General features: G+C 44.1%; 1 protein-coding gene and 1 pseudogene across 1 annotated transcript in view; both read right to left on the bottom strand.

Annotated features, from left to right (window-relative positions):
• Positions 1-24,090, bottom strand: part of LOC123405254 — a 44,949-nt gene extending 20,859 nt beyond the window's left edge. The window contains exons 1-2 of the mRNA XM_045099013.1: positions 23,869-24,090; positions 23,443-23,790 (exon numbers count right to left, since the gene is read on the bottom strand). Coding sequence (XP_044954948.1) covers positions 23,443-23,790; positions 23,869-24,090 — 570 coding nt within the window. The remainder of the gene's footprint in view (positions 1-23,442; positions 23,791-23,868) is intronic.
• On the bottom strand, positions 15,206-15,302 carry LOC123406481 (annotated as a pseudogene).
• Positions 24,091-24,805: the final 715 nt, after the last annotated feature.

Here is a 24,805-nt window from a genome sequence, read left to right as displayed (position 1 = left end):
TTTCTTCAAGTTCATCATGAGGAATGTGCCTGTGCTGGAATATCTTGTTGCGTCCACAGAGCACAGAAGCATAATAGTTCATCTGAGTCCTTGTCCAAAACTTCAGATGCCTCATTTGAGGCTTGTCATAGGGATTCTCTCCGATGAAATACATGCGTTCCTCAAAGAAATTTTCTTTCTGAAACTTTGGCCGCTTCGAGAATGGCAGGCGCTGAACTGGCTTGAGATTGTGCTGAGGAATGGGAGGGGAAACAACCATGGCAGTCTCTGGGTTGAGCACAATGAATTCATTGTCAGGGGCGGGAACATTTTCTTCAGCAGTTTCCTCAGGTTGAGGAATTTCATCAGCTGGTATTTCTTGCTCTGGCTGAGCTTCAGGCTGAGGAATTTCTTCTTCCTTCTCAGCTTGAGGAGTTTGGTCAGCCTGTTCAGTGGGAGGGGCCTGCTCAGACTGGACATTTTCTTCAGCTTGGTTTTCATCAGCTGACTTTGTGGCAGAAGCAGATTCATCAGCTGGTGCAGCTGAAGCTTGAGTAGTCTCTGTCTGAGGAACATGAGGTTGAGGACTTTCATCAATCTGGATTTCCTCATCAGTATGCTCCTTAGAGGCAGCATCCTTCATTTCCTCATCTACCCTTGCAGTTTGGTCACCAATGACGACCATTTCATATGAAGGTGCAACATTTAGAGGCACCGGGTCCAGAGGGGCAGATTCTTCAGTTTCCTTGAGGCATTTTGCCTCAATCTTTTCTTCTGCTGAGGAAGCTTTTCTCTTCTTCGCTTCCTTCTCAGCAGCTCTTGTCTTTTTCACGTCTGATGCAGACGGGATTACCTTCTTCACCTTTGAAGCTTTTGGTGAAGGTGTTTTCTCTACAGATTCTTCAGCTGGTAGTGAGGAACCAGCTGGATGAGAGTCATCAGCCTGCTTTGGTGAAGCAGCTGGATCAGGAGCAGTTGCATCAGGGGTTGCAATTTCGTCAGTGGCGGTCTCGGTAATGATTTCTTCAATGGCCGGCTCATCAGCACGGCGTTCTTGGTGGTGTTCCTCGGCTTGAGGAATTTCCTCCTCATCAGGAGATGCATCTTCTGGCTGTTCAACCAGGGGCTGAGGAGTTGGTGCTGGTGGTGGGTGACGTTTGTTGTAGTCATCAATAGCACTAGTGGCTAGCTTGATGAAATTGCGTTTAATGCTTTTGCGGTCTGACAGTTTCTCACACTTGTCTGTCAAGACTTGCAGCTCTGCCTGGGTTGACACCAATGCTTCAGGCGTCAGCTTGAGGAGATTTTGCGTGAGGAATTTCTCCTTTCTGGCCTTTGCAATCTTTGCCTGCTTGGCCTTCTGTTCCTTCCACTTGGCTTCGTTTATGAAGGTGGCCACCATGTGGCTGACGCCAGGAGGAAGTTTCAAATCATCAATGGGTGTGTTTGGGTCTTCGTACCATACATTGATGAAGTCGAGGAGGACCTTGGGGTCCATGGCCAGAGGAATAGCACTGCCTGATGCTTGTGCTACCCTTTCTTGCTTGTTCCTGATGATGGCTTCCAGGGATTCATCATCATAATCATCACTTCCCTCTGATGCAGACGGGACTGCGATGATTTTGCTGGGGCTGGGCACAGGTGCAGGTTCAGTAGTTGCCAAAGTCTTCGCAAGGGGTGTTGAAGATTTTTTCTCCGAGCTAGTTGCAGCTGGGAGTGAGGAGCTGGAGCTGGCAGTCGTAGTCTTCACGACTTTCTTCTGTACTGCCTTTGGAGGTGGAGCTGAGGACTTTGGTGTAGATGAGATGGGTGCTGAGGGTTTTGGCGCTGATGGTTTTAGTGTTGACGGTTTTGGAACCGAGGGTTTTGGAGCTGAGGGTTTTGGAGCTGAGGGTTTTGTGACAGAAGCCTGTCCAGACTTCTCTTGAGGCTTTGGAGCCTTTGGCTTTGATGGCGCAGACTACTTTTGAGGAATCTCTGAGCCTGAGGTTTCTGCTGCTGAGGAATGAGCAGCACCGGAGGCAGCAGCTGAGGATTCATGAAATTTCTTCACTGTTGTTTCGGCTTGCTTCTTGAGCTTGGCCAGATGCCTTTCTTTTTCATCTGGGTAGTCATCAAGAGTTATAAGACTTGAGCGATGAGCTACTTGATGATCCTCAAGTGGAGCCCTTCTGCCAGGAGGCTTCAAAGCGAATTTCTTCGCATATTTTGGGGTCACAAATCTGTACTCCTTCCACTCCTTTGCCCATCTGCGCTCAATTTTCTGCAGCCTAATCTTTCTTTTAGCCATTGTCTCAGGTTCTTCATCAGGCGTGCAATAGTCCACGTATATGTCATCAAGAATATCAACAGCTGTGTTCTGCTCCAGTTTCTTTCCTCCCTTCTATTTCCTTTCTTCCTCCATTTTCTTTAGACGAGGAATTTGCTGATGATTTTGAACTCTTGAAGATTCTGATGAGCCTTGAAGAGTTTCTTCCAGAAACGCTGCAAATGAGTTAATGTGATGAGAACCGAGAGATTCATCAGCTGACATGCGTGTACCTGTGAACAGAGTATAGTTGCGAGGAATTTGGAGAGGTCATATGCATTCTCAGATTTGAAGAAAATGAAAAAGTTTGACAGTTTGAGGAATATAACCAGTGGTTGAGGAATTTGCTTAAGCATACTGTTCTTGGGTTCCAGAGTTGTACAGATCCGAAAATTCGCACAATTGAGGAATCTCGTGAAAATCTTAGATGCTTAGCTAGTTCATCAATGACTGTGGTGATGGATAGTGTTTGAGGAATCATGTGCGCATCGTATCTTGAGGAAAAACAGATTTCACAAGGAAGAGGTAAAATTTCAGATCTAATCTGCTGTAAAAATGGGATATATTTACCCTGGAAGGTGCGAAAGAAGAACACAAAAGGTGGTGTTGGAGAGGCTCTTCGGTCAAGTGTCCAATGCACCCTAACTTGGCAGCAGAGGACGTCTACGGCGGCGGCGGACGTAGATGTTCCGACTCTGGCGTGATCCTGGCGGCGAGAAGGTTGAGGCAGTGAAGCTCTTCCTTGCCGGCGTCAAGACTACCAGCGGTGGCGCTAGGGTTCGGTGTGCTGTGGCAGGAGAGCGATGAGGCGAAGAAGATGATACCGAGGGGGATAAGGACATATTTATAGCCCGAAAGTTACTGTTTGGCGCGAAAGTTTCGGACCGAATAGCCCTTGCCTCTACGTCTCCGCAGGACACGTGTAGCTCCAGTACGACGCGGTGGAGATAGTGGAGATCGTGGTTATCCGATCGTGGGAAGTGGGGGTTCAGTTACTGTTCCTTTGAAGAAAACAATTTTTGAAGATTTGAGGATTTTTGTTACAAAATCATCAGCTGACAAGGATGCAGTGAGGATTTTGAACAAAGTTTCAAGTAGAACGCATATGAAGAATTGAATAGACTGGATAAGTATAGCATAGAGGGAAAATAGGGCCCGATCACATTCACTTAGCAGAAACATAAACTTGAAGAAATAGCAATAAGTGAATGTTGTTGAGGACTAGAAATCACAGTCTACCTAGGCAAATGAAAGTCATCAAGTGTTTTTGAAGATTTTGCAATAGATCATCACAATGAAGAACAGTTGTTTTGAAGAAAATGCATTGTGAGGAAATTGATCATTTGAAGAAAATCAACTTGAGGAATTTCACATTGGGCGGTGGCGTTACCCACCATATAAGAATGTTGATTACAGACGCCGCGTACAATTGTCGTAGGGCCCTGAGAATCAATTTCTTCGTTAATTTCTTCACATTCAGAGTGACTTTCTTCATTGGTTGAAGAAAATCGTTTCATCATGTGTTGCACATCTAAGTCATCAACTTTGCATAAGTGTTAGGATGTGTGCATGTTTTTACAAAACATTTGAAGACTCTAAGATATTTAGCTCACACCGCAACTTGCAAAACCTTTTCTCATCCAAGGGATTAGTGAAGATATCAGCCAGTTGATCATCAGTCTTCACATGGTCGATGAGGATATTGCCCTTGATGACATGGTCCCGAAGAAAATGATGACGAATCTGGATGTGCTTGGTCTTCGAGTGATGTACTGGGTTATATGCAATCTTGATAGCACTCTCATTGTCACAGTAGAGAGGCACATTCTTCATGTTGATGCCGTAGTCCTTGAGGGTTTGCTTCATCCATAGTAATTGAGCACAGCAAGAACCAGCAGCAATGTACTCAGCTTCGGCAGTGGAGAGTGATACGCAGTTCTGCTTCTTTGAGGACCAGCAGACTAGTGATCTTCCGAGGAAATGGCATGTGCCAGATGTTGACTTGCGATCCACGCGGTCACCAGCATAGTCTGAATCAGAATACCCTACCAGATGAAGATTGGAGCCCTTGGGATACCACAATCCTAGTGTTGGTGTGTGAGCTAAGTATCGAAGAATATGCTTCACAGCCTTATGGTGTGATTCCTTCGGTTTTGCTTGAAAACGTGCACACATGCAAACACTAAGCATTATATCTGGCCTAGATGCACACAGATACAATAAAGAGCCAATCATAGAACGGTATACCTGCTGATTGAAATCTTTACCATTTTCATCAGTGCCGAGGTGACCGTTGGTAGGCATTGGAGTCTTGGCACCTTTGCATTCATGCATGTCGAATTTCCTCAGAACATCCTTGAGGTATTTCTCCTGTGATATGAAGATTCCATTGTTTTGTTGACGAATTTGAAGACCTAGGAAGAATTTCAGCTCCCCCATCATGGACATCTGATATTCTTCACTCATCATATAGGCAAATTCATCACTGTATCTTTTGTTAGTACAACCAAATATGATGTCATCAATATATATTTGACATAAAAACAACTCATTATCATAAGATTTTGTGAAAAGAGTTGGATCGAGTGAACCAGGTTTGAAGCCTTTCTTCATGAGGACTTCCTTCAATGTATCATACCATGCCCGAGGGGCTTGCTTGAGGCCATACAGAGCCTTTTTGAGTCTGAAGACTTTGTCTGGATTCTTTGGATTCTCAAAACCTGGGGGCTGAGCAACATATACTTCTTCCTCAAGCTTACCATTGAGGAATGCACTTTTCACATCCATTTGATATAAGATGATGTTATGATGATTAGCATAAGCAAGTAGAATTCGAATAGCTTCAAGTCTAGCAACAGGTACAAAATTTTCATCGAAATCTATTCCTTCAACCTGGGTGTAGCCTTGGGCTACAAGTCGTGCCTTGTTCCTCACCACTTGACCATCCTCATCTTGCTTGTTTCGGAAAATCCACTTGGTGCCGATGATGTTATGCTTGCGAGGATCTGGTCGTTTGACGAGCTCCCATACGTCATTCATCTTGAATTGAAGAAGTTCGTCTTGCATGGCTTGGATCCACTCCGGTTCCAGAAAAGCCTCGGCTACTTTTGAGGGTTCTGTGATGGATACAAAAGAAAAATGCCCACAAAAGTTAACTAAGTGTGAATCTTTTGAGCGAGTGAGAGGACCTGGCGCGTTGATGTCGTTGAGGATTTTGTCAAGTTCTACTTCATTTGCAATCCTCGGATGAGCTGGTTGAGGATTTTGTCTGGGCTGAGGAAGTGGTGTTGTTGCAATTTCCTCAGGAGCATCTTCTTGGCTTTCATCAGTGATGGGGATCGTTTCTTCACCAATTTCCCCAGTGGGGACAATGTCTTCAGTAGGCTTAAGCTTTATTGCTTCCTCAGGAGACAGCTTATCTGGATCAGAAGGCAATTGCTCTCTTTGCGAGCCATTAGTTTCATCGAACCGCACATCTACAGTCTCAACAACTTTGTTATGATAGTTGTTGAATACTCTGTAGGTGTGCGAGTCCTTTCCATAACCGAGCATAAAACCTTCATGTGCCTTAGGTGCAAATTTTGAGCTATGATGAGGATCTCTAATCCAGCATTTTGCACCGAAGACTATGAAATAACTTACATTGGGTTTCTTGTCAGTGAGGAGTTCATATGAGGTTTTCTTGAGGAATTTGTGAAGATATACCCTTTGATGATATGACATGCAGTGTTGATTGCTTCAGGCCAGAAGCGACGAGGAGTCTGATATTCTTCAAGCATAGTTCTTGCCATTTCAACCAGAGTCATGTTCTTTCTTTCGACGACACCATTCTGCTGAGGAGTATAAGGAGCAGACAATTCATGAGTAATACCAAGTTCATCAAGATAATCATCAAGACCAGTGTTTTTGAACTCGGTTCCATTATCACTCCTGATATGTTTGATCTTGATGCCGAAGTTCGTCGAGGCCCTTGAAGAAAATCGTTTGAAGATTTCCTGCACTTCAGTTTTATACACTATAATATGCCCCCAAGTGTATCTGGAATAATCATCAACTATGACAAAGCCATATAGAGATGCTGCATTGGTTAGTGTTGCATAGTGAGTAGGTCCAAATAAATCCATATGAAGCAATTCAAATGGACATGTAGTGGTCATGATGGTTTTGGAGGGATGCTTGGATCTGGTCATTTTCCCAGATTCACAAGCACCGCAGAGATGATCCTTGAGGAATTTGACTGATTCGATGCCAATGACATGCTTCTTCTTTGCAAGTGTGTGCAAATTCCTCATGCCTGCATGACCTAGTCTTCGGTGCCACAGCCATCCTTCTGAGGTTTTTGCTAGTAAGCAAGTGGCTGGTTGAGGACCTGTAGAGAAGTCAACAATGTACAAATCCCCTCTTCTTACACCTTCGAAGACTTTGGATCTGTCAGATTCCATGATGACTACACATCTATATCTACCAAAGATAACAATCATATCAAGATCACAAAGCATCGAGACTGACATGAGGTTAAAACCAAGAGATTCAACAAGCATCACTTTGTCCATATGCCTATCCTTGGAAATAGCTACTTTGCCAAGTCCCAATACCTTGCTTTTACCTTTATCAGCATATGTGATTTGCTTCAGAGGTGAAGGAGTTAGTGGCATATTCATCAGTAGGCTTTTATCACCAGTCATGTGATGTGTGCAGCCACTATCGAGAACCCACTCAGTATTTTTGGGTTTGTCATCCTGCAGATGAATTAGTACAGCTTACCATCTCATATGCTTCAGATTTGAAGAATATGATACTAATTTCATCAGTTCAGTGATTTCATCATAACAGAAATGTAAGGACGTGTGAAATATTTCTATTTCATCAATCATTAGCTTGCGTCCTATCAAGCATTTCCTCAGGTCTCCAGCAAATTCTTCAGATGATGATTTTCATCTGGAGACCTGACCTACAAAAGTGATTAGTTTGATTTCTTCACCACCAACATCTGAAGGGGTGGCAAAGCGTTCATCATCCTGCGAGCACCATATGAGAAAGGTGGCATTGAAGCTAATGCACTTATCTTAACAATAGGGGGGTTAAAGTACTCATATGAGTATGCAGAGAACTGGTTTGATGATTTATGAACATAATGATTTGAGGAGTAGCGCTCATAATCATATTCCTTGTAGTTTCCCTGCATGTTAGACGCATAAGCACGGGTACGAACATAGTTTTGACCAGTTGAGGATTTTGATCCTCTTGAAGACTTTGGTCCTCCTGAGGAATTTGATCTGGGGTTCAGATTCTTCAGAGGTGATGTCATGAGGACATTCACTTGAAGATTTTCAAGACAGCTTTTGGGAACTCAGATTTTCCTCAGAGGAGGGCCATTCCTGGAGTTAGTTCCAACATATCGAGCAAATACTTCACCAGATTGATTTTTGAACAGTTTATAGTTGGAATCAAATGACTCATCCGAGGAATAGGATAATTCACATGAGAAGCCAGTTAGATTAGATGGATCAAAAGGAGGCCCAGTAGCAGCAACCCATGAGGTTTTGGGATACTGCTCAGGTTTCCAATAAGATCCATCAGCATTCAATTTCCTCTCAAAGGCAATTCCTTCTTTCCTCGGGTTCCTGTTCAAGATCTTCTTTTTGAGCACATCACAAAGGATTTGATGTCCTTTGAGGCTTTTGTACATGCCTGTCACGTACAATTCCTTCAACCCTGCATTTTCATCAGTGACATTTGCGTTTTCCTCAAGTGAGGAAATAGACACAACATGTGCAGTTGAAGAATTTGTAGCAATGGTAGCATTTGAAGATTCTGGTGAAGAATTAGCAGTTTCACGATCAATGCATTTAAGACATGGAGGAATAAATTCAACTTGACTAGCGCTGATCTGTTGAGCTAGTAATGAACCATTTTCCGTGCGAAGATCATCATGAGACATCCTCAGCTTCTCAAGATCAAGCTTCCTTTGAAGAAATTCGTAGGAAAGCTTCTCATGATCAGTGAGGAGTGTATCGTAACGATCCTGAAGAATATCAAATCTAGACTGAAGATTTTTCATGTCATCAGCGAGGATTTGATTAAGATTCATTTCATCATTCAACAGATCATCACTTTTGTCTAGCAGTTTTTGAAGCTTTTCCAGAGCAGTTTGTTGTTTAGTGGCAATGATGGCAAGTTTACTGTAACTGGGTTTTTTGTAATCATCATGTTCACAGTCACTTGAATCAGAGGAGGAGGCATTATGTGATACCTTTGAACCTTTCGCCATGAAGCAATAGGTTGGAGCGAAGTCATCAGCATATTCATCAGTATGGACGGTGCAATCATTTTCTTCAAGATTGAAGATTGACTTGCTGACGAAATTGGTTGCTAGTGCAAGACTAGCCTGTCCGGATTCTGAATCTTCTCCAGAGCCATCTTCTTCATCACATTCCTCTGATTCTGCCTCGGAATCCATTTCCTTGCCAATAAGTGCCCGAGCCTTTCTGAAGCTAGTCTTCTTGTGTGAGGAGGACTTTGAAGATGAGGATTTTGAAGATTTCTTCTTCTTCTTTGAGTCATCAGAACTGTCATCCTTGTATTTCTTCTTCTTTGATTCCTTTCCCCAGCGAGGACAATCAGCAATGTAATGACCTGATTTCTTGCACTTGTGACAGGTCCGTTTCTTGTAGTCCTCAGATGCAGATTCTGATTTCCTCATGTCTCTTCTTGATGATTTACCGAACTGGCCTCGTTGTGTAAATCTCTGGAATTTCCTCACAAGCATTGCAAGTTCCTGACCAAATTCTTCAGGGTCACAACTGCTGTCATCTGTGTCTTCTTCTTCAGATGAGGAAATTGCTCTTGCCTTCAGTGCACGTGGTCTGGAATAGCTTTGTCCATATAGATCTCTCTTTTCTTCTAGCTGGAATTCATGAGTATTTAGCCTTTCGAGGATATCATCAGGATCTAGCATCTTGTAGTCTGGTCTTTCTTGAATCATCAGAACTAAAGTGTCAAATGAAGAATCCAAAGATCTTAGCAGTTTCTTCACAACTTCGTGATCAGTGATGTCTCGAGCTCCCAGTGCTTGGAGTTCATTTGATATGTCAGTGAGGCGATCAAAGGTGTCTTGGCAGCTTTCATTGTCATGTCTCTTGAAGCGATTGAAGAGATTGCGAAGAATATCAACACGAGAGTCACGTTGGGTTGATACTCCTTCATTTACCTTACACAGTCTCTCCCAGATCAGTGTTGTAGAGCCTAAGGCACTTACTCTTCCAAACTGGCCAGGGCTCAGATGACCACAGATGATGTTCTTCGCTTGAGAATCGAGTTTCTTGAATTTCTTCACATCAGCTGCAGTGACACTAGCAGAAATGATGGGGACACCATTTTCCACAATATACCAGAGATCATTGTCTATAGCTTGTAGATGCATTTGCATTTTGTTCTTCCAGAAGGGAAAGTTCTTTCCCTCGTAGGTAGGACATGCTGCAGTCACCTTAAACATGCCCGCAGTCGACATAACTAAAACTCCAGGTGGTTAAACCAAAATCACACAGAACAAGGGAGTACCTTGCTCTGATACCAATTGAAAGTGCGTTATATCGACTAGAGGGGGGTGAATAGGAGATTTTTAGAATTTCATCACTTAGGAAATTCCTTTTGAGGAAATTCCTCACTAATGACTAACTTACAGCGGAAACAGTTAAGGATCAGTCGTGCAATCGTTCACAACAGCAGTATTACAGAGTGAAGATTATGAGAACTGATTGCACAGTAAGCAGGCACGCAGAATACAGATGATGATTAACTATCGTGAAGAATTTGGGGTTGAGGAAATTCGGAGAAAGTCTTCAGCAAATTCTTCAAACAGTCACAGTGGAAGTCATCAACACATAATACAGAGAAAGTAAAGAGTTGAGGAATTAGAACCCGATTCTTGGTGAAGACTGTTGTTGATGACCCAGTTCCAACTACTGTGATAGTTGTACATCTGGTTTGGAGCGGCTTGGTATTGAAACCAAAGGACACCCAGTCCCGGGACACACAGTCCCTACCGTATTCTCCTTGAGCTAAAGACACACAGTCCTCGCCCAACACTCGTGGTAAGTCTTCAGGGCAGACTTCCAAACCCTCACAAACTTGGTCACCCGGCGATCCACAATTGACTGCTGGATTGCTCTAGACCATGACGCCTAACCGTCTGGAGGATGCACAGTCCTCAAAGGTAAAAGGCTTCAGTCCCACACAGGAACAACTTCTTCAGTGATGCTCAATCACTAGGTTTGGTTTGTGGTTTCAGTGGGTGGTGTATTTCCTCACTGATGATTTACTCTTGTAGGCTCTGAGGAATTTGGTTTGATCTTATGACAAGTGTCAGTTTCTAGCGGAGCAGCCAACCAGCTAGTGGTTGTGGGGGGCGGCTATTTATAGCCTGGGAGCATCCCGACATGATTTAACATTAATGCCCTTAAATAATATGACCGTTGGAGTGGATAAGACCAGTGACTTGGCGTGCCTATCGAAACGGTCGGGACCCTCAACTGTGAGAGTCCTCATGTCACTCATATTCCTCACTTGAGGCTTTTTGGTAGGATTTGGCTTGGGCTGAGCATCATGAGGAAATTCATTCCATAGCGTTACTTTGACCCCCTTTAACAGTACGGTGTTCCTATTCATCAAATGCGAAGAAAGTAAAACAGAAAACTTAAATCTTCACGCTTCAATTTCTTCAGAATGATTTACTTCAGGAACCACCGATCTTCTCAATATCAATGTCTTCATGAGGAATATCAATTTCATCGCAGATTCCTCGTGATTCATTTCTTCAGCTTCAGACCAATTTCTTCAACTGAAGATATACATTTTTAGGGGTCGATATTCTTCAAATATCTCAAACTCCTCAATGACTTATAGATCATGTGTACACTTATAAACACATTAGATACTTAACCTATAAGTCTTCAAACCACCAAAATCACTAAGGGGCACTAGATGCACTTACACGACTTACCCGGAACGATTCCGTGGAAAACCGTGGTTGAAGGCATCAGGTCTTTTTCCAATAAGTTCATCCTTTGGAAAGTGTCAAAATATAAGATATTAATGCTGCTGCCACCATCCATTAGCACTTTGGACAGGGTATAACCCCCAACTTGGGGAGCCACGACCAACGCTAAATCGCCTGGGTTGTCAACTCTTGGCGGGTGATCCTCCCTGCTCCATGATATGGTTTGCTCAGACCAATGGAGGTATCTGGGAAGCGCCGGTTCAGATACACTGTATGCCTGGTGGCTCACATTTTTATGGCGCATGCAAGCATTGGTGGTGAAAACATGATACTGCCCATTACTTAACTGTTTGGGGTTGCTGCAGAAACCCCCGTTATCATCCTGACCCTGCGGAGCCCCCTGTGGGGGTGGCTGCTGAAAAGCTCCTGGCGGGTTATACCGCCGCTGGTGGTGCACCGGGTACTGGCCGCCGCCTGGCTGTGGACCTCCCTGAGCCCCCTGTTCAGGAAAGCCGCCAAAGGGGTTCTGTCGTTGGTTGGGTGCGGCAAACTGCTCCTGGCGCTGGTCCGGGTCATCGTTTTGACTTTTCTTGATCGCCTCCGCCCGAAACTCCCGCATTACGAAGCAATTCTCCCAGGAGTGAGTCGCCGGACCGTCTGCCGTGGCATGGTGCGGGCAAGAGACTTTGAGTAGCTCTTCATAGTTACGCGGCCTCTTCCCGCTAAACCCCCTGTTTTTCTTCTGGCGTTGGTTGCCATTGTTGGCGTTGGTATTGGCGACTAAGTCCGAGGGCTCCTCTTGCGGTCTTCGCTTTCCATTGGCCCCTTGATTGTGGCGGTTACGTCCCTGGAACCGGGTATGGTTTTTGGATGACTCGCCCTTCTTGGGCGAATTGGACTTACCGTCCTCACCAGGATCTTTGGTGCCATCTGCCTCAGCGTACCTAGTGAGGGTGTCCATCAGCTCTCCCATGTCTTGGACCTTTCGTTTGAGTCGCCCCAATTTTTGCACCAAGGGTTCGTAATGGCAATTCTGCTCGAGAATCAGCACAGCCTGAGCCGCCGTAATTCCATCTGACGAATGGATAACTTCTGCAACTCGCCGTGACCAATGGTGAGCCGACTCATCGGGGCGCTGAACACAGTGATGCAGATCGACGATCGTCATCGGGCGTTTGCAAGTTCCTCGGAAGTTTTTGATGAAACGCTCTTTTAACTCGGCCCAGGTCTAGATGGAGTTGGGAGGTAAGTTTTTCAACCAAGTACGGGCTGACCCCTCAAGCATCATCGTGAAGTATCTGGCGCAAACCGCCTCGTTTACGTCGAGCATGTCCATGGCGATTTCATAACTCTCGACCCATGATGTTGGCTCAAGGTCCGGGGTGTAATTAGGCACCTTTCTTGGTCCCTTAAAATCTTTGGGCATCCTTTCGTTACGAAGGGCGGGGGCGAAGCATTGCACCCCTACTCGCCCTCCGCCCCCGACGAGGGGGCCGGGGCGACTTGGGTGTTCGGGAGATCCCAACCCGGCGGGTTCTGATCAGGCGGGTTGTCCTGTGGGACGGGTCGCATCCCGCTGTTTACGGCAGGCTGGTCCTCTGGTCGACTCCTGGTGTAACTCGCCTGGGGGGTGGAATGCAACCTCTCGAGGCTGTGTGAGAACTGGGCGTTTTGAACCACCGCCGTCTTCAACATCTCGATGGCGTTCCTTGCTTCTATCTCGGCAGGAGTGTTTCCGTGAATCGGAAGAGATTCCAGATGGCGAGTTGCGGCAAGGACGTTGTCCACCGGGTTGGAAAAGTGGCCTTGAGGCGTCCGGAATTGGGGAATGCGATCTTCAAACGGCGGAACCGGCGGGTTAGGCGGGCGACCCGGCCCTCCCCCGGGCGGCTCCCGCCCCACGGGTTCGTGGAGTGTCGAACAGGCGGGTCGGGTTAAGGTCATGGGGCAGGCGACCCTGGTGTCTCCGTTGATGGACGGCGTCAGATGCGCGCTGTTGTCTTTCGAGCCGCCAGTTGTCAGTGTTTAAACGCATCCTTTCGGCCGTAATTTGAGCTTGCCGAGTCTCGATCCTGGCAGACTCCACCTCGGTATCCCGATGAGCCTTTGCCACTGCCTTTTTGAGTTTTTCCAACTCCGTGTTTATATCCTCCTGGTTTTCTGGTGTAAGGGGAGTCGCCATCAGCCTTGTGATCTCCGCAGCTAAATCCACCAGGACTACGGCCGGGCTTCTGGACGTCTCGCCGGCTCCATCGCCTCCGGTAGAGTTTTGTGTGGGTTGAGTCGCCCCTACCATGTAGATGGAGATCTGACGGCGGGTTTGGTCAAGGACTTCAGGGTCCATGGCCAGCGACAAGCCCCCAAGACAATCCCCATGCAGAGACCGGATTGAATCTGAATCGCCCATGGATGATTCGTCATCAGAGTTGACCGGTGTAGTTTCCTGAGTCGCTGAGCGCTCTGGCTCCTCCGATCCCTGCGTGAACCCCACAAAGACTGGGCGAGTCAGATACGGCGTTATCACTGGGCGGACGTACCTAGCCGGCTCGACGATGTCGGTGGAGATGTCCGGCTCAGGAAAGGATGATCCGATCATGCCGATGAAGATGTTGATCTTGCCGAAAGGGACCCTGTAACCAGATTCGATTGAATCCGCTTCAGGACCCCATCGCTGGTTGTCGATGTAGGTTTTCCCGCGGCGACTCCGTGTCATGAGCCCCGTCGCGTAACTCCCAAACCCGGGTAGGGCTCCCTTTGAGAACTCAACTCCACCGTGCGTAGGCCCCACGGTGGGCGCCAACTGTCGTGGTTTTGTCACGGCAGATGTCCTCGTGAAAGGACTTAGTACTGGAGCCATCGCACCTTGGTGGCGACTCAAAGGGGTTAAACGGGAGAGACACGGCGATTTACCCAGCTTCAGCCCCTCGAGAGGAGGTAAAAGCCTACGTCCTGCTTTGGTTTGTATTGATGTGGTTTCGATTACAAGGAGGGCGTAACTCGCCGAACCTAGCACTCGATGATTTCTAACCTGCCCTCTCCTTCCCTGGGACTCGCCTTTATATACAGGTCGAACCCTTAGGGTTTACAAGGATCCTTCCCTTTCTACAAATCGTGACCTTTATGGTCTCTAAGTCGCCGTCTTTCAAAGCTTAGAGACCTTCCAGAAATCATGAACCGCCATACGACCTTGATCCGGCCAGGCCAAGGCCCAAATCACTATTTTAGGTGAATCGCCTGATTGGTGACCCGGCCCAACTAGGGCGGGTTATTAACAGGTAATATCCCCAACACAACCCTAGATCCACCGCCCAAATTTGACGAAAAAAGAAAAAATCGGGAGAAATAGACCATACGATTGGTGAAGTAGACAGATCTAACCTGCCCCAGGTGTGACCTGCTCAAGCATTTCACAAAGTCGCGCCCACGGTTGCCATTTTCTTCCCTCATACAAGTCAGACGCTTCAGAGGCTCCATGCGTGGGCAATCGGGGCATCTTGTTAGCGGCACTGGACCGTACTTCCTCCATTGGCGGAGGCCGAGCTCGAGCTAGACATCACTCGCCGGTGACGCGCTTCCTCGCCGGAGAAGAGGAAGACGAAGGTGGGGGAAGGAGGAAGGGCAAGCAATGGGGGGAGGATGGGCCGGCTCGGGTCCGGGCACGCTGATGAGCACAGCCATGCTTATGTGGATAAGTTGTGGGTCCCGCACACATGCGAGTAAGTGGTGGGTCTCATGTTGACGTGGATAACTGGTGGGTCCCGCGTATCATAACTTAACCACTTGAGTTTTGCATTACATGGTTAAACAGAGCCATGTCGCATTGCAGCTATTGTTTGCTTCAAAGATGTCGCACCAGAGCAATTTTGATCAACAACGTCGCACTGCTTCCATTCCGCGTCAAATGTGTCACACAGGAGCTATTGACCCATTTATTTATTTCATTTGTGCATGTCATTCTTCTGGCAATGTTAATCTTCTGTGTATTGTTATAATTTTATCAGATGTCTCAGAAGTGACCCTTCTATCATTTTTCATTTCAGGAGTCTATACACTTCTCCATGGAACCATGGTCCGCTTTCGCGGCGGCGGTCCCCTGCAGCCTTCACTGCTCGCTGGCCGCGCAGGTGGCATGCCTCGGTTGCAGCCTTGCAGGTGAGTTTGTGTAGTCTTGTTGAGATGTGGAAACCAGTTCTGAAGATTTTAGAAATTTACACAATGATACAGATAATATTGCCCAAAAAACACAGCTACAGGGTTGATAAAGCACATGGAGTTTTTTGAATTTGTTCTCATATTGCATCTTTCGATTAGATTATTAAACAAGACTAACAATCTGTCACAATGCTTGTAAATGAAAAGTCAGCATATTTTATGTGTTATTAGATTGATTAAAACCACGTTGGAGGATATTCAAGAGACAGGGAAAAATGGTTGGGATGGGCTACTTAAAGAGGTATCAGACTTTTGTGTTAAATACAATATTATAGTGCCAAATATGGAAGATACAAGAAGTGCTAATGGGCGTTCAAGGACTTGAGGTGGGCAGTTGGTAACTTACATCCATCACTTCAAAATTAAAATATTCAATGTGTTGCATAATCAACTTATTGTGGAGTTAAACAACCGCTTTGCTGAAAGGTCTATTCAATTGCTGAGATACATTACTTGTCTTGAACCCAAGGATTCATTTAGCAATTATAGTGAAGACAAACTAGTAGATCTAGCTAATATGTATGATGATGACTTCTCTACATATAAAATTACTTTTGTCCTTACAAACCAACTAGGCTCATTCATTCGGAAGCAATAGCTTATCCGCATTTGATTAGTTGCAATGATCTTGGTCGTCTTGTCATTAATATGGTTAAAGAGATATGCACACGATTTTTCCCTTGGTTTTATCGTCTTGTTGAGTTAGCATTGATTCTACCTGTTGCAACTGCAATCATGGAAAGAGCATTATCAAAACTGGATTGACAAACAAAATGGGTGATGATTAGATGAATCATAGAATGATATGTTACATTGAGCGAGATGTATTTGTTACCATTGAAGAATCAAAGACCATCGAGTCATTTCAAGGTTATCGCACAGGTAAAGGCGTTTTGCCTCGTCCTAGAAGTAAGCTTTCATATTTTGCATCAATTATTAACTAGTTTTACCTTATATATTATGCATTGATTTACATTTCAAAATCGATGATTGAAGGTTTAGCTTCTTCTGCTATTGAAGATGTGTAGTCATGGGAGCCTCAGATCAACCAATCATTTGGTTTGGTATAAATCTTTTGTATCATCTATCTATGATACATATTTTATTTTAATTTCTCTTGCTTTATTGTTGCCCATCATGGAAGAAATGCTGCCATTGAATATTATGTTTGGTTTTTTATTAGTTATGCAACATAGGTTAACTTTTGTATGCCTTGAAACTAGAGCCCTTTGTTTTCCGCCTCGGGTGTCAACCAGTCCTGGATCCACCACTAGTCGCAGGTTCCCCGCGGTGGCTTCCTATTCGCCCGACGTGATTTGGTCGAGCTCTCTGGCTGGCTGCAGTGCTCCAACAGGCCATGGCGGCCGGTTGGGCCCTGCTAGCCGCGGCTCCACCCCGTCCCGACTCACCACCCCACCTCTCTACTCGAGCTTCAGGTCTGCCACTTCGTGAGACGACCATGAAGGATGCGGGTTGCGGGTGTTGTCGTCTGTGTCCTCTAGCTTGCGGTTGGGAGTTTCGCTACGTGCGCCACCACTATCACACTCCCCCCACATGGGCAACTTCGGTCCGGCGGCCATAGACCTGCGTCCCCTTCCTGTGTCCATGACCAGTCGGCGTTGCTTCAGACACGGCGATCCTCGGGAGTTGCACTCTTTCCGGATCATGTGGCTCATTAAGACCTTGCCGTATCCGCACTACCACCACCCTGTGGTGGCTTGGTTGGCCATCCATTTCGGTGCATCTTCATCTCCGGCATGCTCTGGGAGATGCGTCCCCTTCCACCTCCTTAGGCCTATCGGCACCCCTGCTACTCCGGCCCTGGTGGCCCGGATCTGGGCTTCCTTCCAGATCCTGGCTCATCTGGGACTATGGTCACCGTCTCATCCACACAGTATCTCATGTCGCGTAGCCACGCATCCTCGCCCTCCTCCGGAGTTCAAGCATCCGACGATGCCCGACGTCTCTTTCGACGTCGCGTCTGGCTCCCCTTCCCGCGGTCGGAACACCGGCCTATGCCCGACGACCTCCTCTTTGACTCATGTTCCGACGGCTTGGGATTTCTTGGAATTGTCCAGGGCGAAATCCTTGCATCTTATGACGGCAGCGGCGACACCCGTGGGTGACGCCCCCTTGCTGGATACGCTGCCATGGACGTTTCTATGTCCCTCTTCAGGCATCACGGGAAATACTAGGTCTGGGTTTCTGGATCAGACGACGATGGCATCTCGATCTCATTCTCCTTCATGAAGGCATTGTCTAGGTTTCTCGCGGCGTCCTTGGTGCAGGCTTCGAGTTTTGATCGTCTAGTTGTTTGTTGGTTTGCTTCTTTGGTCGGCGAGTTTAGCCGTGTTCTCCTTTGTTTGGGTCGAGCATCTTAGTCTTTCCATTTCGGGCATCACGTTCACGCCCTTTGCGTTCGTGTCATGTGTTGTACCATGTCCCGTACTCATTCTAACTTCTTCTATCAATGCAATGGTATGCAAGCTTTGTTTATTCGCGAGAAAAAGATACTTCTCCGCCCATTGGAACCATTGTTCCGAGGCATGGTAGTAAAGAGGTGATGAAAGGCTCGCAACCCAACCGTCGACTATGGCGCGAGATGGCTTGGCATGGGGACCTCCTATTCGACGTGTTAAGCGACAGCCAGCCAACCATCGTTGTCACGGCTATGGCTCATCTACTAGGGTACTAAGTACAGAGTTAGAGTGGACGATTTGTAGGATGGGTCGGTCCAATTAATGCGGTGAGTGGTTTTGCATCGGATCGTAGAGTCTTGTGAGTTTTGGATTATTTTGGGAAGGTTCCATGTAAATATCTTTATGTGTTTTCTTTTACGGTTTTGGATGGCTGTTCTTTTGGTTTAAATTTGGTTTCCTTTTTCTCTTCCGTTGTTTATTTTATTTTTATTTTTCTCAAATCTATGTCATTTTTTAATACATCTTGTACATTTCTGTATACATGTTGTACAATTTTTATACACATTGCATATTTTTTAGATGAAGGGTGATCTTTTTTCAAATGTACATTTATATGTTTTTTGGAATACTTGTCAAATATTTTTCAAATACATCAGAGCATTTCTTGAGCAGACCTTGAACATTTTTTAATACATGTGAAACATTTTACAAATACACTTTTAATTTTTATTTAAAATATAAGGTGAACATTTCTTGAAATATACATTGAACATTTTCCGAATTCACTTTGCACATTTCTCATATAAATGTTGAACCTTATTTTACACATGTTGAAAGTTTTTTGAATACACATTGAAATTATCTGAATACACATTAATGTTTTTATTACTACATGTTTAAAAATTAAGAAAAACAAGTTCAACATTTTTAATAGATGTGAACGGTTTTCGAATAGTACGGCCAATTATTAGAACTCGTGCGAAGTAGTTGTTTACACAATATGAACAAGTTTTAAACATGGAACATTTGTTAAAAATGTGATGACCAACTATTTTGAATGATATAAATATTTTCTGATGTGTGGTGAACTTTTTATAAAAATGAGTAGAGTAATTGCCTAAATATATATTTAAGAACATTATTAAATAGAATAAAAAAATGAAAAAATGAAAAAGAAAAGGAAACGATAAAACCAATGGATAAAAGAAACAAAGGAAGCAAACCAACAGCTCCCAACTGAGCCACGGTCATGCGGGCCCCTATGTCTCGCTCAGTGCCAGACCTAGGGAAACCTCGCATAAGGGCAACGCGAGATGGGACGGCCTCCTTTTTACATTTATAAAATTTTAAAATATATGCTCCCTCAATTTTTAAATATAAGTCTTTCTAGAGTTTTCATTATGAAACTACATACGGATGTGTATAGACATATTTTAGAATATAGATTTACTCATTTTGCTTCGTATGTAGTCCTTAGTGAAATCTCTTAAAAGACTTATATTTAGGTATATTACAAAAAATGTATACATTACACAATTTTTGAAAAATGTTAGTCATGCATTTGAACAATATTAAATCTGTATATAAGAAATGTTGTTCATGTATAAGGAAAATGTGTACAAAAAATTGATTATGTATAAAAAAAGTGTGTTAATCAAGCATGCAAAACAATGTTAAACAAGTTTCCCAAAATGTTAATCAAGCATTTGAAAATGTTACAATGTGTATAGGAAAAATGCTGAGCATGCATTCAAGAAATGTTAATCTTGCATTTGAATAATATTAAATGTGTATAAAAAATGTTTAGAATGAATTTAAAAAATGTTAATCTTGTAACTGAAATTTTTTCAACAAGCATTTGAAATAAGTTAAATTTATATAGGGAAAATGTTGACCATGTATTCAGAAAATGTTAATCTAGTATTAGGAAAATGTTCAATGTGATTAGAGAAAATGTTGACCATGTATTAAAAAATGTTAAAGCTGTATTTGAAAATGTTAATCAAGCATTTGAAAAATTGTTAAATGTGTCTAGAAAATATATTTACCATGCATTCTCAAACTGTTAATTTTGCATTTGAAAAATATTGTTCAAGCATTTGAAAAATGTTAAATGTGTATAGAAAACATGCTGACCACCTCTTAAAAAAGCATTATTGTACCTGAAACTATGTTAATAAAAAATGATAAAGGTTTATAAGAAATTTCTTGACCATGTATTCAAATATGTTTATTTTGTGTTTGAAAATGTTAAATGCGTATAGAAAAAATGTTGACCATTTATTAAAAATATATTAAACTCATAATTGAAAATGTTAATCAAGCAGTTGAAATAATGTTAAATGTGCATAGAAACAGTACTGACCATGTACTCAGAAAATGTGACTTTTGTAGATGAAAAAATTCAATCAGAGAATTGAATTTTATAAAACATATTTCTAAAAAAATGTACTAAATATATACAAAAATCTATATAGAAAACTAGTGAAAGCTGAGTGAATATACGGAAAACCAATGAAAAACGTGAAAGAAAGAAACAGAAATGAAATAAAAATAATAAAAATGACAAAATAAATGAATAAATAAAGGAAGAGAAAGAAATTAATAAAACTGAAGAAAAAGAAAGAAAATAAACAAACTATGAAAATAGAGAAAGAAACTAAGTAAAATTGATGAATCCGATTGTAACTCAGTGGCTAGAATCGAAGAATAGTTATCGGGTTAACTTGGTCAGACGCTCACTGGCTCAACAGTTCGTTGTTGATAGCTTACTTCGGCAAAAAGTAATGTGTCTAGTGTACTGGCTTAGGAAACAAACCAGTTGTTTCCTCGTTAGTTTTGAAATTTTATAAAGTAGAAAATATATTTGAAAATACTTCATGGATTTTTTTTTAAAATACAAATTTGTAAATATCAAATAAATGAGAAAAACACAAATTTGTTTTTTTTTTTTGCAAATTGACTATCTCAAAATTTCAAAATATGTGAATAAATTATGAAAACAAGAGAATGGAAGAAGAAAAATAAAATATGCGAAAAAATGAAATCCACAAAGAAAATATTATTGAAGTTCACAAAATAGGCTGAAAACGGAGTTCAAATGTGGCATCCTACATTGTTTGACCCATTTAGCTTTGGGGGGAGGGGGCGGTCCTCGAATCATACTATTTCTTGGGGAAATAAGCGTTAAATAGGATATACCTTGGATAGGGAGAGCAATTGGTTGAATGGTACCCCTTGCAGGAGCCCCTCAAGGATCAATTTTGATGGGGCGAGAGCCCACTCTTAGTTATGGCCGTGTGTCATGCGTTTGACGCTCACTCGAACCATTGTGTACTTTATACTTCATCTACAATCAATACAATATAAGCAAGATGTGAAGTTTTATCCCTTTGAGGCGTGATGTTTTTGAATCGTACTATACCTTGGGAAGATAAACGTTAAAATAGGATATACCTTGGATAGGGAGAGCAATTAGTTGAATGGTACCCTTGCAGGAGCCCCTCAAGGATCATTTTTTATGGATTGAGAGCCCACTCTTAGTTACGGCCACGTGTCATGTGTTTGACTCGAACCATCGTGTACTTTGTACTCTATCTACAATCAATACAACATAAACAAGACGTGAAATTTTATCTCTTTGACAGGATTTGGACCTGAATAAAATACCATGTTTCTCTTTGTCCTGAATAAAACAACTCAAAACACCCTTCCTGTGATCTCTCGGATTCATCTCCGACAAGTATTGAGAGCAATTCGCAGCCCAGAACAGCAAGTGGGATACCATGCCCGTTGGAGATGAACCACCCACATTGTGGGCTGGCTCGGGTGATGGCTAGCAGCACACTACACGAAAGAGAGTAGGGATCAATAATGGAAAAACCACAAATATTTGTCTAAGCTTATTGTGAGACCATAGCAATGCTCAACTCAAGCGTTCGCCTTAATGGGACAACACGGTAGTGTGGTTTAAAAATGTAGTAATGCACGCTCTGTTTTTCTTTCTTTCCAGTGGTGATACAAATTGCAAATAAACACACATTAAAACTAGATTTAAAGAAAAGAAAACATCGACAACCATCCATGCACACCTTTGAAAAACCCCGTGGGAGAAAATATTATTTTGTTCATCTATTTAAAAAAATAATTCATCTAATTCAAATTTGTTCATCTAATTTTAAAAATGTTCTATAATACAAATTTTCTATATCATTTTCAAAAAGTGTTCATCAATTTCAAAATTTGTTCATCAAATATGAAATAATTTTAATCATTATTCAAAAAGCTCATAATAGTTTATACTGAATTCATTTTTTGTTCATTGGGATTTATAAATATTCATCAGAATTAAAACTTTATTCATTATATTCAAAATTTGTTCAGCAAATTGTAATTTGTTTCACCAAATTCAACATTTTTTGTCCAAATTCAAATTTTGTTCGTCCATTTTAAAAAAATTGTTCATCTAACTGAAAAATGTTCACCGTATTACAAATTTCTTCGACATGATGTTTAGAAATGCTCATCAAATTTAAAAATTATTGATTAATACCGAAACTGACTAGTATGTTCTCGTATAACTATCTTTTTGTTTTGAAATTGCAAACAATTTTTGTAATCACAAACATTTTTCAAATTCGTAAACAGCATTCGAATTCGGTGACAGATTTTGGCTCCAGGAAGTTTTGCGACCTTTTGATTTCCCAAATTATTTAAAAATAAAAACAGAAAAACAGAAGAAAAAATGGTGCCCCGCCTTCGCTCATAGGCCGGCCCAAATGGGCGCTTGAGGGGGGCCAAGAGGTGTGCGCTTAGATGGGCGCTTATAGGTGTGCGCTTAGTATGTTCTAAGAGCATCTCTAGTAGAACCCTCAAACCCTTAAAACAAAAATCAGTTTTAAGGGTTGAGAATTGCACATTTTTGACACTTTTAAGGGTTGAAAAACAGGGGCAAAGACTAGAACCCTCAAACCCAACCCTTATAACGGAATATTCTGTTATAAGGGTTGGGTTTGAGGGTTCTAGTCTTTGCCCCTACCCCAAACCTTAAAACTGTCATTTGACATTGCATAATTTTCACAAGACAAACATAATAAACCTTCAAACAAACACGGAAATAAAGATCATTGATGCATGGTTTAATAGTTTTTACATCACACAATCATCATCTTCTCCCTCTCATCGGCACCATCACCAAAAAGTTGCACTTGGCGCCATTTCCTAGACCACTTGCACATCCATCAAGCACCTCCATTGGAGTCATCCACAGCGCCATCGCCACCACCACGGAAAGTAGAGGACGCACCACGGAATATCCTCTTCCTCTCTGCGATGTCCTCCTTGTAGTCCTTCCACCATTGTAATTGTTCTTCATCCATGTCCTTCTTGGACATCATCATGTGCTCCTTCTCTTCCACCATGAGTTCTTTTCATACCTTTGCCTCTTTCACCTTGATCATCCTCTCCTCCAAGTCGGCCTTGCGCTTTGCTTCTTCACGTTTTGCTTCAACTTGTGCAAGCTTGACCTCTTTCTTCTTCTCGGTGATTAGAATCTTGGTCTCCAATGTCTTCCTAGTCAATTCCTCTCTTGCCTTCATCATTTGCTCCATCTTCTCCCTTAGGCTTGATGCCTCTCCTTCCATCTTCACCCTTTGCTTGCCCTTCTTGGTTCCCTCGGGCTTGCCCAAGTTCCTCTCCTTCTCCTCATCTTCACTATCATCCATCCTAAGCATTGCCGACTTCTTGGGTGCGGTCTCTTGATCCCTCAACTTCCACTTGTCAAAGGTTTGAAGAATTGCCCAAGCATGCTTAAATGGGAATGGCTTGCCCTTGGAAGCGGCCATCTCCTTGTACCTCATGCCGGCAATTGTCTCCTATCAAGCACACATAATCACATAAGAACCCACATAGTACACACACATAATGAAAATAGTGAAGATATATGTACTCACATAGTCACTCTCCACGGTTCCACTAGGTGGTGCATCCCTCACTTGGTCCATGGCCGCACTCCAACGAGCACAAGCGGGCTTCATCAACTCCCACCGGCCTTGAAGCGACCGGTAACTGCGAGAGAGGAACCCACAATTCTTCGGCTTGATCCTACAATAGTTGTCCTCGATCCTGTGCCAATACCTTTTACCGGTTTGATCGGTGCCGGTGGTTGCATCCATCCCCACAGATGCCCAAGCACGAACCAAGAGGATATCTTCCGCTTTGGTGTAGTTTGACGACCGCGCGTGTGGGCGGGAAGCGGCGGTGAATGCCTCCTCCCCTATCTCGGCCACCTCCTCCTCATCATCCCCTACATCCTCCTCGTCTTCTCCAACCTCCTCACCAGAGGGTTCTAGAGGCGGAGCCCCGAGGTCCACCTCCGCGTCTTGAAGGAGGTCCATGAACGAGGTTGGGTTTGCCATTTCCTCGAACACCTCGTGCGCGGCGGGAGGAGGTTCGGCGACGGCGACGACAGGGGGCGCGGGCTTCTTCCGCGCCGTGACCTTCTTCCGCTTGGGGGATGCGCCGGCGGCCTTCGAGGAAGCCCCTCGCGGCCCACGCGAGGAGACCTTCGGCCGGCTCTTCTTCGCGGGCTGGACGGTGGCCGGGGCGGGGGCGGCAGCGGCCGGGCCGGGAGGAGGCGGTGCGAGGCCCGCCCGCCTCCGCTTGGCCCCGACGTGGGTCGCCGCCACCACCTCGGCCACGGTGGCCGGGGTGTGCGGGGCGGGGGCGGGGGCGGGCGGGGCTGAAGCACGGCGGCCTGGGCGGGAGGGGCCGGCGTGGGGGCGGGCGGGGCCGGCGCGGAGGCGGCGGCCAGGGGATCCATGGCGCGGCGGCTGGGACGTGTAGTTTCCCTCCCGCGCTCGAGATGAAAAGGAGTGCGGGTTGGGATTG

The sequence above is a fragment of the Hordeum vulgare genome, chromosome 6H (assembly GCF_904849725.1).
Source record: "Hordeum vulgare subsp. vulgare chromosome 6H, MorexV3_pseudomolecules_assembly, whole genome shotgun sequence".
Classification (NCBI taxonomy): Eukaryota; Viridiplantae; Streptophyta; class Magnoliopsida; order Poales; family Poaceae; genus Hordeum; species Hordeum vulgare.
Note: the sequence above shows the minus strand (reverse complement) of the source record. Positions and strands in the feature narration are given on the sequence as shown.